We start from the raw sequence: 16,774 nt of genomic DNA on the forward strand, positions 1-16,774 counted from the left end.
TTATTGTATTGTGGGTCCCACTAGCATGTATATATATACACAAGTCCAATGTGTATTATTAATAGTTTTTAATAACAAAAATTAGGGATTCTCCATTTTCTCTCTTTTCACATGGTATTAGAGCATAGGGAGAAAAAAAAAAAAAAAACCTAATTATTTCCGGTTTATCCGTGAATCAATTATGGGAAACCTTTTAGTGACCGTGTTTCATTCCGGTCACTTTCCCCATCTCCGAAAGCTTTTCGGTCAACCGTATCGCCGCCAAAAAACCCTCACCGCCGGCGTCTTTTTCGGCGAAGTCCTTTTCCGACACTGACCATACCATCAGGTGCGCAAGGAGGAGATCTTCAAGTTTTGTCAAAGCACCGGAGGGAGAATCTCAGTCATGCGCTAGCCACGCGCGTTTCTTCTCCGACGGCCTGAACCTCATGCCCCGGCGCGTGGAGCACTTTCCGGCAATGCGCTTCCACCTCCAACCTTGCCTGACGCCGTCTAGCCACTCTCCATCTGTGCTTGTGCCATCCGAGCCCTACAAGTGCATTTTTTGGGGTTTTTGTCTCCGCCGGCCGTCTAAACAGCCTTCCCGGCGACCTCCGGTGACTTCCTCTCCACCCCGAGCTCTGCACGTGTCTTAGGAAGTGTTCTTCTACCCTTCCAGTAGTGTCACATTTGTTTTTCTTTACTATTTGGTCTCTCACAGCTGTGGATCCTTGGTTTTTCTTCTTTCAGCCGCGATTTGAAGCCGTATTAGGGCTCTCTTCGATCCAAACATATTTCGTTCTTCAGATAAGTAGATATGACTACTAAAAGTTCCATTTTTTTTCTCTGTTATATCTGGATCTCCTATGATTACTTTGGAGAAATTGGTTGGTAGTGAAAATTATTTGTCCTGGTCTGCCTTCGTGGAGCTTTGGTTTATGAGTCAAGGTTATGAGGATCACCTTGTTACGCAGGAGGCGGATATCCCTGAGGTTGACAGAGTACAATGGAGGAAGATAGATGCACAGTTATGTAGTGTGTTATGGCAATCAGTTGATCCTAAGATTCTGCTTCATCTTCGGGCCTACAAAACATGCTTTAAATTTTGGAATCAAGCGAAAGGGCTATATATGAATGATATCCAACGTCTTTATAAGGTGGCTTCTTCTATTGTCAATGTCAGACAATAAGACATGGATTTATCTACTTATATTGGCCAGATTGCCTCTCTTAAGGAGGAATTCTTGACCGTGATGCCTCTTACTACTGATGTTGGGGATCAACGAACACAGATTGACAAGTTCTTCATGGTTCTTATGCTTATTGGCCTCTGTCCAGATCTTGAGACCGTTCGCGATCAGATTCTTGACAGTTCCTCCGTTCCACCCTTGGATGATGTGTTTGCTCGCCTCCTCCATATCTCCTCCACTCAGACTGTGCCATCTGATAACACTTCAGATTCTTCTGTGTTAGTTTCTCAAACTAACTCTCGAGGAGGACGCAGTGGTAACTGAGGTAGAGGTCAACGTCCTCATTGCACCTATTTCAATAAGCTTGGCCACACTCGTGATCTGTGTTATCAGTTACATGGGCCACCTCCCCGCACTGCCCACGTGGCCCAGTCATCTGATCCTTAGCCGCCTCAGCCTCCGAGCTCCTCCACATCTCAGGGTATTTCCCTCAGTGACAGTAAGTATGATGATTATCTTCGCTATCAGGCCACCAAGTTAGCTTCTATTACTTCTGTTGCCCAGACTGGTAATGCTTCTGCTTGTCTTACCCACACATCTTCTCTTGGACCTTGGATTCTAGATTCTGGCGCTTCTGATCACATATCTGGTAATAAGGATCTTTTCTCTTCTATTACTACTACCTCTGCCTCACCTACTGTTACCTTAGCTAATGGTTCTCAAAATGTGGCTAAAGGCATTGGTTTGGCACATCCTCTCCCTTCTCTACCTCTCACTTCTGTCCTTTATACTCCTGAGTGTTCCTTTAATCTTATCTCCATCAACAAAATCACTCGTACTCTTAACTGCTCTATTACTTTTTTTGATAAATTTGTGACCTTGTAGGACCGGAGTATAGGGAAGACGATTGGCATAGGACGTGAGTCTTAAGGTCTCTATCACCTCACCTCGCCTTCAACTCCTGCAATTTGCATTTCCACTGATGCTCCCCTCCTCATCCACAGTCGCTTGGGCCACCCTAGTCTATCCAAGTTCCAGAAAATGGTCCCTCGTTTTTCATCTTTGTCGTCGCTTGCGTGTGAGTCCTGTCAACTTGGGAAACATACTCGTGTCTCGTTCCCAAAGCGTTTGAATAATCGGGCAAAGTCTCCTTTTGAACTTGTCCACACTGATGTTTAGAGTCCTTGTCTGACCGCGTCTACTTTAGGATTTCAGTATTTTGTCACTTTCATTGATGATTATTCAAGATGTACTTGGTTATTTTTAATGAAAAATCGAGCTGAGTTATTCTCTATTTTCCAGAAGTTTTATGCTGAAATTCAAACACAATTCAATGTTTCTATTCGAGTGTTATGCAGTGACAATGCTCGGGAATATTTTTCTGCACCATTTACTTCATTTATGTCCCAACATGGGATCCTTCGTCAGTCTTCTTGTGCTCATACTCCTCAATAGAATGGGGTAGGGAATGTAAGAATCGACATCCTGTTGAGACAACTCGTACTCTCCTTCTCCATAGTAATGTTCCTTTTCGTTTTTGGGGGGACGTTGTTCTTACAGCATGTTATTTGATTAATCGTATGCCCTCATCTGTATCACACGATCAAATTCCTCATTCCCTTCTTTTCCTTGACCAACCACTTTACTTTCTTCCTCCTCGTGTTTTTGGTTGTACTTGCTTTGTTCATATTCTCACTCCTGGATAGGACAAACTTTCTGCCACAGCCACAAAATATATCTTCTTGGAATACTCCAGACTTCAAAAGGGTTATCATTGTTATTCCTCTGAGACTCATCGCTACTTTCTCTCCGCTGATGTCACCTTCTTTGAGGACTCACCATTCTTCTCCACCTCTGAGTCTCTTTCTGTTTCTGAAGTCTTACCCCTTTCCATTATCTCCCCACCTGATGCAGTGCCTTCTCGCCCACTTCAGGTTTATCATCGCCATCACGTGTCACTGTTCCTCCTTTTTTGGTCGAGCTACCTGCTGACTCACTTCCTATCCCTTCGGCTTCTCCTGCCCTGGCTCTGCCTCCTTCCGCTGACTTACCCATTGCTCTTCGGAAAGGTAATCAATCTACTCGTAATCCTCATCCCATTTACAATTTTTTGAGTTACCATTGATTATCTTCACCCTATTCTGCATTTGTTTTTGCTATATCTTCTATTTCTCTTCCCAAGAGCACCCCTGAGGCTCTTTCCCATCCAGGCTAGCGACAGGCAATGGTAGATGAAATGGTTGCTTTACACTCCAATGACACTTGGGATCTTGTTGTTTTACCCTCTGGTAAATCTACAATTGGTTGTCGTTGGGTCTACACAGTTAAGGTTGGCCCTGATGGTCAGGTTGATCGCCTTAAGGCCCGCTTAGTTGCTAAAGGCTATACTCAAGTTTATGGTTCTGATTATGGTGACACTTTCTCTCCTGTTGCCAAGATAGCTTCTGTTCGTCTATTGTTCTCCATGGCTGCTATGCATTCTTGGCCTCTTTATCAGTTAGATATTAAAAATGTTTTCCTTCATTGGGATCTTGCTGAGGAAGTTTATATGGAGCAACCACTTGGTTTTGTTGCTTAGGGGGTGTCTGGTTTAGTCTGCAGGTTACGCCGTTCTCTATATGGCTTGAAACAATCTCCTCGAGCATGGTTTAGCCGTTTTAGTTCTGTTGTTTAGGAGTTTGGCATGTTTCGCAGTACAGCAGACCATTCCGTTTTCTATCATCATAACTCTTCGGGGCAGTGTATTTATCTGGTAGTTTATGTGGACGACATCGTCATTACAGGCAGTGATCAGAATGATATTTAGAAACTAAAGCAACACCTTTTCACCCACTTTCAGACTAAAGACTTGGGGAAACTCAAGTATTTCTTAGGGATTGAGATAGCTCAATCCAGTTCCGGTGTGGTTCTTTCCCAAAGGAAGTATGCTTTAGACATCTTGGAAGAAACTGGTATGTTAGATTGTAAACCGGTAGACACTCCTATGGATCCAAATGTCAAACTTATACCAAGACAGGGGGAGCCTTTAGGAGATCCTGGGAGATATCGGCGACTTGTAGGTAAACTGAACTACCTCACCATTACTCGTCTAGACATTTATTTTCTTGTAAGTGTTGTTAGTTAATTCCTACAGTCACCATGTGATAGCCATTGGGATGCTGTAATCCGCATTCTTTGATATATCAAAAGCTCACCAGGTCAAGGTGTGTTGTACGAGAACAGAGGTCATACCCAGGTTGTTGGTTACACAGATGCAGATTGGGTTGACTCACCCACAGATAGACGTTCCACTTCCGGGTATTGTGTTTTTATTGGAGGTAACCTAATATCCTGGAAGAGTAAGAAACAAGATGTAGTGGCCAGATTTAGTGCTGAAATCGAGTATCGAGCTATGGCTCTGGCAACATGTGAACTCATATGGCTGAAACATCTTCTTCGGGAGTTGAGATTTGGAAAGGATGAACAGATGAAGCTCATTTGTGACAACCAAACCGCTTTGCATATTGCATCAAATCCAGTCTTCCATGAAAGGACCAAACACATTGAAGTTGACTGTCACTTCATTAGAGAGAAGATCGCATCAGGATGTGTGACGACTAGTTTTGTCAATTCAAATGATCAACTAGCGGATATTTCTACTAAATCTCTTAGAGGTCCTAGAATTAAATACATTTGTAACAAGCTTGGTGCATATAACATATATGCTCCAGCTTGAGGGGGAGTGTTAGATAGTGTACAGTTATTTCAGTTATTTACTTTTTTTTTTTTTCCTTATTGTATTGTGGGTCCCACTAGCATGTATATATATACCCAAGTCCAATGTGTATTATTAATAGTTTTTAATAACAAAAATTAGGGATTCTCCCTTTTCTCTCTTTTCACAGTTCAAATATCCGGTTACAACTCTGTGTTTAAGAAGGATCAGAACTTGTCAGTTGAGCACCAAAAATCCTAGCATAGTTATTCCAAAACTAATCTTTCAGGCTAGTTTATTACTCATAGACAAGGTTATTTAGCGATTATTGATTAGGATTAGGACTAGAAAACATTCTGGTACTCTGTCAAGGTGCCAAACTAGAGAGAAATAAAGTACAGGTGAGAAATAAAGTAATGGTGAGAAGAAGATATTTGAGTTTTTGGAAGGAAACTGAAAGGAAAGGATTTAAACTCCCTATCTTTGTTTGCTTGGTTATGGTAAGTAGGGAATGTATGATTGGGAAACAAACTTGAATTTTTGGGCAAATTAAGTGGAAAGGAAATGAAAATCCTTGGTTTAGGGGTTAGTTTCGTATTGCTGAAACTTTTATAAAAACCACTTTTAGTTATGCCAAAAGAATAATCAATTGTGACATAATGTAGTTGAGCATTTGGTAGACTATGGTTTTAAATGTGTTATGAGTTTCAAAAGTATCATTTAAGCATTCAATATTGGATGTTTAAATTGTTGGGAAAATGTGTAGTGACCAAAATGCTAATGTTCAAAATTTGAGCTTGATATATATTGTGGACCAAATTTTTAATAGCTTAAACATTTGGTAATTTGGTAACTCAACATAATCAATTTCCCTCATTCTGATATAAAAATCAACTTTTAAATAAATCATTCTACCATATAAGAACCAATTCCTAATATTTTCATTTTTTTTCTTTTTTCTTTTTAGCCCATCAAGGAGCCTTAATTGGTCAACGAGAATGCTAGGATGTGTGGTAGAGGCACACGGTCTTAGGTTCGATTCTTGCAACTGGTTGAAAGCCTTGGATTACCTAGTGTTGGTTGTGGCTGGCGTGGTTAACATCCCGAGGTTTGGGTTCCTATGGAGAGTCTGAAGGGCTCGGCCATGGAAGATTCCTCTGCTATTAAAAACAATCATTTTTTTGTTTAATAAAGTGCTTTCATTATTCTATTTTACCTGGATCCAAGCAATTCATATTTATGATAATAGTTTTTTATTTTACATTTTGAGGACAAGTAATATCAAGTATAAATCCTAACAAGTATTACAATAAAAGAGTCTCAATCAACATTCAAAATCATATTCTGATGTAGGACAACCCTAGGATGGTTGCCTACACTGGGTAGGTGGGCTAGGGTTTTATTTTTAGGGTGTAAGGAGAGGAGCGATAAATAAATTTTATGGTAGAGAAAAATATAATATAAGAAATTGAGAGAAAGAAAAAAAACAATGAAGAAAAGATCAGAAACCTTAGAGTCTCACTAAGGCCTTCTAGGAGTCTCACCTAAAAGAAAATCAATGGAGTCTTACCATTGAGGGTTGCAACCTTGCAATAAAAGAAAATATAATATTATTAATATCAATTAATCCCTTTGATTTCCATTGATTAGCCTATTTATAGGCTTCTCTAAGAAATCTAAAGTCTACTAGGACTCTAATAACCTATCATGACTCAAATTCTAATTATATTACAACTTAACTAGCTAATCCTAATTAGACTCCAAAAAATACCAATTCTAATTAATATCAATCCTACTTAAAGTTTACTTAGGTCTTCCCTTTCCTCCTTGAATAAACTTTAAAAGGCTTTCCCTCGTCATATTCTTACTAAAGTTACAATAATATTGTTTCTTAAATAATTCATTTATTGTGATATTGGACGATCAATAATTAATCTTAATATAAAAAAAATTTGATCTAAAATATCAAATTTTGGGGAAAAAAAAAATATAATCTAAGGTAATATTATTTTATATAATAAAATTAAATCAAATATTTAATAGATTTAAAATAATTACATATATTTGATCTATAATATAAGTTATGATATAATTTAATATAAATATTTAATAATATAATGTAGTACTTATTTATTATGTACAATATGAAATAATAATATTAGTAATGAAAAAATAAAAGAAAAAAACTCATTGACTAGTTGCTGATATTCTATTTAAAATTCAGTATTTGCTTGAAGTTGGTATTTTCGCAAATTATTTGAGGTTATTTTGGATAACTAAAATATAATTAAAAAAGATATCCTAATTCTTGGAATATCACTTTTGAAAAGCTACCTCTTTCTTACTTCTCAAAATGGCTTCTAAAGTGGGTGGGATTCTTTGATAATCATGTTTCTTTTACTTTGATGAAAAATTATAAGAAAAGTGATTCTAAGAGGGTCTAGAATCAATCTCAAATGGATTCTTAAAATTCGTATGTTTGTTTGGATAAGTATGTTATATTTCATTGAAAATTAGTGGCATGGGATGGTGGAGATGCAAATTGATTTGGTAATGGGTGTATTGTTTGCAAGGGGGCAGCACAGTGATTGGTCATAGTTGCTGCAGTGGTGGTGGTGGTGCAGTTGCATTGACAGTGTTTTGGTGGTGAGGCTTAGGGAGGGCAACACATGTCTTCCTAATTCCTCACGGGAGAGGATTTTGCAATGCCACCTATTTAGGTGAAGTTAAAGAGGGATTTGAAGCCTCCAAACGCGCTTTTCAAATTGTTTTGGAAGTTACCTTATTGTCACGGACTTAGTCTTCTCCTAAGCTCGTGCGGCACTTCGGACAAGTCAAGACCCTTGATCTTGCTAAGTCAGCCTTACTCCTCAATGCTTAGCTTGCTAGGCTAAGATGCTCACGACTCGGAAGCTTTAGAAGGTGTAATAGGCGACTCTTAAAGAATGAAGCTTTTATTGCTCAAAGGAAACTTTACAAGTGCTTTGAGAACTTACTTGCTTGGTCGGTTAGGTTCTTGGGTGGTTCCTTGGCCAAATGAGGCCCTCACCTATTTATAGGCACCAATGGAACTCTCTGGAACGTTGGAGGGTTCCTTACAAATCAAGAAGATTCTAGAATACCCTACACAATTCTATGTACAATCCTATGTACAAGAATATACAAGAGATTCCTAGAATTCTCTAGAAAGCCTTGGACTCCTCTCATGCCTTCCACCATAGTGTAGAGATGTGTGGACTTCTCTAGGCATCTTTAGAATCTTCCACACTCTTCCCACTAATGGCTAAGTGTAATTGGCTCCAGGAGTCTCTAGAAGCTTCCTGGGCTCTATATAAACCCATGGGGAGGCTCATTTGAAGCATCTTATGACATTATCCACCAAAGGATGGACCTTGAGATTCCAAAACCAAGCTCACCCTCGTGTAAAATAGTACTTTAGCAACAAAAGATGAAAACTGCTAATTTTTTTTTTTTTTTTTGAAGATTTATGCAATGATTTTATTTTTTATTTTTTTATTTCAGAAACAAAGTGGATTTTTATTTACTTTTCCTTGGTGCTATGTTGATGATATCAGTGATATGGTGGGGTATTAACACTGGGATTTGGAGCAACAAAGGAAAATGTTATGATTATGACACTAATTTTGATCCTTGTGATATGAATCTCTTTTTCCTACAGCTGTAATATTGTCATATACTGCATATTGTAGGAATTCCTCATATGCTGAAGCCTATTCACAGTTCGGAAAACATAATCAATATTTTCTTCAGAATAAGTTGAAGAAAATCATACTTTCTTCAGAATGGGCAGAAAGTTGAAGAAACATCAATATTTTCTTCAGAATAAGAATATCATACTCATTTTAGGCTAATCAACACATTATGGAACAGTGCATTAGCTTTTTTCTTCGTTTAAATATTATGCATGTTCAATTCATGCAAAACTGCCAAAGCTTAGGGCTGTTACCTGTGTATTATCATCTGAAAACCCTGGAAACAGGACTATGCAGGGAAATGGATTTCAACTGCTAGTGAAAAACCAAGTGTCTGAAATCATTTTGTATCATTTGGTGTTTAATATGGTATTATTGTCTATTTCAATGTCTTCGAATGGAATTCTGTAAACTTAAGCATGACTGATGTATCCAATTTGTATTCTGCAGTTTAGGCTTGCCTATGTTGCTCCAGAGTCTAGAGTGGTTGGTGCTGGCGACCTAGTTGACCATCCAAAGAAAATTGCTATCCATTACCTTTGTGGATATTTTTTAATTGATTTATTTATTGTTTTACCGCTTCCTCAAGTGAGTATTTTCTCTTACATGCTGATGTTTTCTTCTTGACCTCCTTTTGCTTTTGCTCTAAGTCAATTGATTGTTACTTTGTGCATGGTGATGTTTTTTCTTTGACATCCTTTTGTTTGAAGTTTTAAGATCCATATGCTCAATATGTTCACATAGTGTTATAAATAGATAGAAATCTTGAAATTGACTTTGGTTTTTCAAAGAGGATCTATGCTGATGTTTGTTTTTCACATAGCTTTTAATTAATTTGAGAGATTGAAACATTAATTACTAAATTGAAGGATGTACATGTAACTTTTAGTTTTTGATTTTAAATTTATCTTTCTTTTACTTCACATTAATAAATGTCTGCGAGTTTTTGATGGACCATTTATTGATAGACTGAACAAGAAGGTTTTGTGAGCAATTGTTTCTCTTAATTTTTCTCACACAACTTGGTACTTTTGTTTATTTTATCATTGATGTTAAAAATGTTCTACTAAGAGTTAAGAGACGAGCTTCTTGCGCCTGTCGTGCAAAAACCCTTTGTATCTTTTGATCGCATTCATGGTTGGGGATCTATTTTCTAGATTTTTTTTCTCCATCTTTGATCTTAAAAGGAGTCTTAATCTAAATGAAAATCAAGATTGGACTTCCATTGCTTGTGAAAAGAATCCATTCTTCTCCACAGATACAAGAGGTAACCACCCAGATTCCACTGTGTTCCAAACACTCTCTCCTTGCATTTTTAGGAAAAATGCCATTTTGACTTGCTAGTGAGGGTAGTCTATTCCCATAAAAATGTATAGGTTAAGTGATGGAAGATCTAACTCAAGTAGAGGATAATTGATGAAAGATCTAACTCTCTGTGGTTCTATAATTCAAGAATCAAATAGGAGGAATTGCAAAAATATGTTTTCTGAAAATTTAACTTGCTTTGATACCAATTAAAAGTTTATTCTTAATTATAGAACCACCTAAAGGGGGGTGAGCGGGAAGGAATGAATAGGTAGTCCAAACATTATGTATACCAATTTTTAAGTTATATTCAAAATTTCTAAATTATCAATTAAATAAGTAAAAGATAATGGAAAAACAGTTGGCACAAAGTGACATCATATATACATGGAAAAATCACTTACAAAGTCTCCTAAAAACTTTACAGATGTTACATTATAATAAATATAAAAAGAAGGTACATAATTTTACCTAATTTGAACGCACTTACTCCCAAGATTCTTATATTGATCAACATTTGCACTTTTCTTTCACTTCCATGATTTGACACCTTATGTTCCTTAATGGATTACTTGAACCCCATGCATAGGCTAGTGGTTTGATGCACCATGCCATTCTATCAAAAGGACTTCTAAGACAAGTTTTTGAAAGCTCTTGAGAGTTAGGAATGCTAGGCTAAAACAATGGCTACGAGATTGCGTGCATACCATCATAGTCTTAAAGATTTGGTTTTTATGTTAAAACCCTAATTGGTTATTTGGAGAAGGTTTTCTATAAGATAATTTACCAAAAAATCTGATAAAAACCTTAAAATCATGTTTAAAAAATAATTTAGAGGAGTTAGCATTCAAACCGCTCACAAGGGGGCGTTTGAACTTTGTTTAGATGCTTGAACATCTATTAAGAGGATGTTTGAACCTCCCTCGGCAGGACGTTTGAACCTCCCTTAGGAGGACATTTGAACGCCCCTAACAGAATGTTTGAATGTTTACCCCTTTTTGCTTCATTTTTCCACATGTTCACGATTTTCCATTTCATTCGTAACATACCATAATACTTCCAATACATACATACCTCAAAACAAATTCAACTCTCGAGCAGCTTGAAGTCGACCACAACTGTTGATACTATTCTCTTTGCAAAAAAAGAAGAAAAAAAGTAAAGAGGATAGAAGGAAAACTAGTTGACCGCTAAAAAGACTATTGAGATTAACCATTGGCATTTAGGAATTAAAATTATTGCCATTTTTTTTAAATAGGAAACAAAAATTTTGTTACTAAAAAAAATACAAAAATGGAGGATGAGCTATTTTTTAAGGAAAATCGAGAAATCACAAACCAAAGTTCAAAAAAGAGTTTGAAATTTAATAAGTTCACAAACCCTCCGACAGAATCCACAAGGAAAATTTGGAACAAAGAGGCTCCATGCTCTGCCAATATATCCGTTAGGTAGTTGTTTGCTTGGGGCATCAGTGCTGTGAGCATCCCATCTCTATTAAGATATCAAAGATTTTGCAAATCCAAGGATCCTATTTGCAAGCACTCTTCTTCCTCAAGATATGAGATTGGGTGCATCCCCTTCCACAAGAAGGCATTAATCCCTAAAATCTTCACCATAGACAAACAGTCCCACGGCCTAGAGTCTTTGACATAGGAGTGAAAAATTCAAATTCTTGGACTACTAAAATATCTTTTGGAAATCTCCCCCCTCCCCAATCCCCTTTTTTTTTGGTTAACATTAGCTTTGCTTTAGAAATAATACCGTGGAGTTTATTAAAATGTTGGTTGAGTTCAATAAGGTCAGAGAACTTTGATAGAACCAGGAGCAGGCCCATGGAGATTTCTGACATTCCTAACCATGTAAAGTAGTTATTGGAAGAAGCTTTATTATTATATTCCGTTTGTGTAGTGGGGGCCAGAAAATGACTTATCCAGTTGTGTATGTGCAAGTGCCTGTGAAAGTGTATGTAATAATGTTCTTGATTTATTTATTGTTTGGACGTGTATTTTATAACATTCTTGATTTATTTATTCTTTAACATATAATTGCTTGCATAACATTGCATGTGATATGCATCTCCAACTTAGTTTTGTATAATATTTCATGAAATAGTTATCTGTATCACTGCATCAATATGTTGTCATACACTGATAATAGCAAGTACAAGCTCATCATAAATAATTTCCTTCAATTGACTGCAGATCATGATTTTGCTGGTCCTACCCATGTCCTTGGGAACATCTGGGGCAAATTATGCAAAGAATCTTTTGCGCACAGTAGTTCTTGTTCAGTACATTCCCAGGTTGTACAGGTTTCTACCTTTCCTTGCTGGTCAGTCTCCAAGTGGCTTCATATTTGAGTCAGCATGGGCGAATTTTGTTATAAATCTTCTCACTTTTGTGTTGTCTGGTCATGTTGTGGGGTCATTCTGGTACCTCTTTGGCTTACAGGTGGGTGGAGGTCATTATTACATAGAAAGCTTTTTATTGAGCTATTCTTTCTTTTCCTCAGTTTTCCATTTCTTTCTGTTTCTGGAAGTTCCTCTAGATTATATCCTAATTGTTTGGTTATGCATCTTTACAAATGTTTAGTTGTTGAAGTGTCCATGATACCTCTTCAACAAGAATTATTACCTTCTATAAAGGAGGGAATGCAAGCATAATTCAATATTCAATAAACAATTTATGTGAGTTAATCAAAATAAAGTAAAACTACAACTCTGTCGAGGAATATCGCAATCTCATATTGTGGCCAAAGTTGATTCAGTAATTTAGGAGGTGCAATTTGACCATTAAAAATGTTTGTCACTTTTTTTATTACATTGTATGATTTTAAAAGAGTAAATATAACTAAATATGTAGAGAAAAAATAGATCTCCATGCAAACACTACCAGATATAATAGGGTAGATGGAGGTTCGTCCACACTATTGTGGACCTAAGTCCTGTATACTGCTTTAGTGAATTCATGAACTTTTAGGTACAAGTTCATGAATTTGGACATGCCATGTAAAGTAGGTTGGGCTTTACAACTTTAAAATTTACATTTTTTCTTTGATTGCTGTGTTGCTTGAAAAAACAGAAACTGCTAAGCTAGAAAGGTGCATATCTCTTACCACCATCTTGCAAACCCAGTTTTCCATGAGTTTGAGAGCTTTGTTGAATGATGTGGTTTGATTCATATCCTTTCCATGGAAAGGCTACAATAATTGTTGTGTGTGTGTATAGTAATAGACTTTTCTCTTATAATATGAAGAAATTTTCTTGTAGGAAAAATTGAAATCAGCATCACAAAAGCTTCCTAGCAAAGGCACCTTATGTTTGACTGAGAATATCACTTTGATTCATACGAAAAACATAAATATTATTGAGAATTTTCCAAAAGCTAAATTAAAACATTAAAACTAGCCCTCTTCATCCTGAAGGGGAAGTCAAGATTTCAAGAGCTCTTAAAGAACAAACAAAAGTGATAGCAGAAAGGTTGTTCTTTCCAAAACTTCCTCATACAGTGAGAAGGATGTGGCCCTATTGTTATCAATGCTTAACTGAATCTCCCAAGAAACTCTCCTATCTACATACACACACAGATGCCTGCATTCAAGGATCTTTCATTTAAATGAAATCCAGGCCCTTGAGACTGGTGCATTCATTTATAATTTTGTCTTCAAATCCACTGTTTTGATTGAGCCATGGTATACCCTGAAGGCGAGGAAACAAGAATTTAAAAGAAATTTTCTGGAATATTCTGAAATTTCCTAACATTTTTAAAATTACCTAATTATTAGAATGGTGCTAAATTGCTAAGCATATAAGATTTTTGCAGCCCTTGAATTAGAACAACATCCAACCAAAAAGAACCAAGTTTCTCTTGTTTGTTTTCTGTCATTCTTCTTTTACCCTCGTCCTCCTGCTTTTCCCTTTGAACTAATTTTTTTGAATTCTATTTCAGCTTGGTATAGAGCCAGTACAACCTAGGATTCAATGTGATAAGACGAGAGGCCCCTTAAAGCAGTTGAACTTGACAATTGATATCTTGAGGTTTTGATGCTTCCATGTAGTCCAACTTCTCTGTTTTATCTACTAGTGCTTTTTGATGTTGATCTGTGACTTATTTAAGGGTCTTTAACCCATTCAGTGTCAGCAACAAAAGTGAATTTTTATCTTTTTGGATGTGTTTCAGCAACCTGGATGGTCTTTTGCCACTGTGATTGGTGTTGACTAACTCATGGTGGTAATATCATCTATAGCTTTTTCCAGGGTCCATAAAATGATGTGGAGGGTCTGGTTTTCTTTTTCCCTTTCTATGAAGGTTGGTAGAAGCCCTTCAGTATAGGGTTTGGCTCACTTCAAGTGCAACCTGGTGTCCTCAAGTGTTTGGCAAAGGCACAACAACTAAGAGTAAATAATCTGAGTCATCTTATGAAACCATTTTAGCACCTCATTTTTATTGCTTGAGAAATTAACAGCAACACTGTTGCCACCAGACCATGTAATAAAAAAAATAGAAACACCAAAAAGATTTTCTGTTCTTTGCCAAGCTCATCTGATGCTTCTAGTGCTATATTCTTTACCTTCTTCCATCTTCATGTTCCAATCACTGTCTTGCTTTTGTTCTTCCATCTAAACGCTCATCTCACCTCTTCATTTCCTTCTTCTATCTTCACATCTCTACAACTCTATTGATTTTCTCCTTCCATCTAAACAATCCTTCTCAAATTTCAATTTTGTCTCAGTTTCCTTCTTCCATCCAAATCTTACCTTTCCTGATTCGTGTTTAAAAGGATTTCTTGAAGGCCAGATCAAACCTGGGAAAGACAAATTGTTCTCCATAGAGGTTGTTGGTGAAAATGAAGAGATAAGATCATAAGAAGTGGAGAGAGAGGAGTGGCATTGGAAATTAGAGATGGATCTTGTGCAGTTTCTGTTGATCAGTTTTAAGAGGGATTTATCAGCATCATAAGAGGGAAAGAGCTTGCTGTTTTCATTCTCCATGGGAAACCTCATATCTGATTTTTTTCTTTTAATAGATAAAGAGTATTTATCCAAGTGGACACTTAAAAAAATTGGTGTAACCCATTACTTAGGGCTAGTCCTGTGGTTGTATATAGAATCTTCTCTTGGAGAGCATGATATACAGTATGTGGCCAAATCTTATAAGTTTAAGCTTTTAGGAAAATTTGTTGTTCAACATGGTATTAGAGCCTTGTTTGGTAGGAAGTCAAGTGTTCAAACCTCACCAACACATGTTTATTTCCCTAATTTATTAAGCCCATCATGTATGCCCAAAAATGGAGGCTAGATATGAGGGAGGTGGTTGGAGAGCATGATATACATTGTGGGCCCAAATCCCGTAAGCTTAAGCTTTTAGGAAAATTGATTTTTCAACATCTTCCCTACCTTCAGTGGTGAAGAGCATAAGATCTGCAACAAGATGCTTTATTTCTTACTTATTCTTTTCTTTGGCTAAGTCTTGCTTTGTTTTATTCTTTGAGGCCTTTGTTTTGGTACAAAATGGAAAAAGAAAAACATGTAAAAAAATAGGGATTTGTAACCTTAAGTTTGTTGGTTTAAAAATAAGCTTACAGTTTTTTCAGGGTGTGGGATGCAGCAACTTTAGAGGAAGTAGCTTATACTTGTTCCCATCATAAAGCTTTCGAAAATGGCTTATTGTTTACATGTTGCATCTAGTTTTAAATGCCTCACATTTCAAATCACTAAAAAAGCATAGAAAAATCGGTTTCCCTTAATTAAGATATGAGGTTAATTTTAGTTATTGTTCGTATCCAACTTCTTGCTGACACAACATAGATCTAAAATTCTACACCATGTATCCATTCTGAAATGTACAAGTGACACAAGCACCTCGAGAAGCCTTGTTATTAGTGGTCTTATTCTATGTGGAGGTACTGACAAAACTGTTGGTAGATCGGAGGGTTGGCCGCATCCATCAACTCTCCTTACGTTTGAATGTCGTGGGAGCTTGGGTGAATGTACTATAAGGCTAGGGTATGCGCTTTTCCTGACAATAATTGCTTTTAGGAGAGTAGGTAGCACCTGAGGTCCTACAAAAACCATCACGTCCATTCCATCCCCATGTTGCTCTTGCAACCATATTTTTTGGATTTCCCTACAGTAGGACATGGTGGCAACCTGGTGTTGGTGCCCATTGCTTGAGTATGGTCAAGCTCCTTAAATGCTTGTTTGTAGCCTCACCATTTCAAGATGGAAGAAGTCACCTTGTAAAGTAGATGAAGAAAAGGTCACCTCCAACATGCTAAGGTGGGAGACTGGGAGTAGGCCTCAACCCAGCGAGTTGGCTAAGGTTAGCAACCACAACCTGATGCAAGCTAACCTCTAGCTCGAGGTGCTCATCTCAAGATCAATTTGACATCATTTTCGAAACTTGGATTAAACTTGACTTGAATTGGTGTTGCTTGGGTTATCCTTGGGTTACAAATGTTAGATTTAGGTTTGATCATGTTGAGGTTGTATGTTGGATTAGGTTCAACATGTTTTTCTTTAAGAATTTTAAAATATAATATAAATAGTAATAATAATAATTATTGAATGAAAAATAAATTATAAAGTCATAAAGTATTTTTCAAACCAAGACCAACCTGAATACAAATTTGGTTTCCTAAGTCCATTTGAAGGTCAAATTAGTTTAAGCTGTATCAGGCCAACTTGACCAAGTTGCACCCTTGGATAGGTGGTCAATCTCCACTTTGTTAAGCTGGGAGATCAATCCCTATCTTCACTTGATGGCTTTACTTGCCTTTCCTCACCCCATCAAGGGAGTGTTTTGAATTATTAGTTCTACCATCTATCCTCTCAAAGGGATGGAGAGTTGTCTTTCATGAGGATATCTTTGTTGCATCCAAAGCATCTCCTACAC

At 37.0% G+C, this 16,774-nt stretch overlaps 1 protein-coding gene across 2 annotated transcripts in view; it reads left to right on the forward strand.

Annotated features, from left to right (window-relative positions):
• The window catches only part of LOC117904432 (probable cyclic nucleotide-gated ion channel 20, chloroplastic), a 90,267-nt gene that overhangs the window by 25,507 nt on the left and 47,986 nt on the right, over positions 1 to 16,774 (forward strand). For both annotated transcript variants that reach the window (XM_034817022.1, XM_034817021.1), the window contains exons 5-6: positions 9,027 to 9,164; positions 12,083 to 12,331. In XM_034817022.1, the coding sequence (XP_034672913.1) occupies positions 9,027 to 9,164; positions 12,083 to 12,331 (387 nt within the window). The remainder of the gene's footprint in view (positions 1 to 9,026; positions 9,165 to 12,082; positions 12,332 to 16,774) is intronic.

The sequence above is a fragment of the Vitis riparia genome, chromosome 17 (genome assembly GCF_004353265.1).
Source record: "Vitis riparia cultivar Riparia Gloire de Montpellier isolate 1030 chromosome 17, EGFV_Vit.rip_1.0, whole genome shotgun sequence".
Lineage (NCBI taxonomy): Eukaryota > Viridiplantae > Streptophyta > Magnoliopsida > Vitales > Vitaceae > Vitis > Vitis riparia.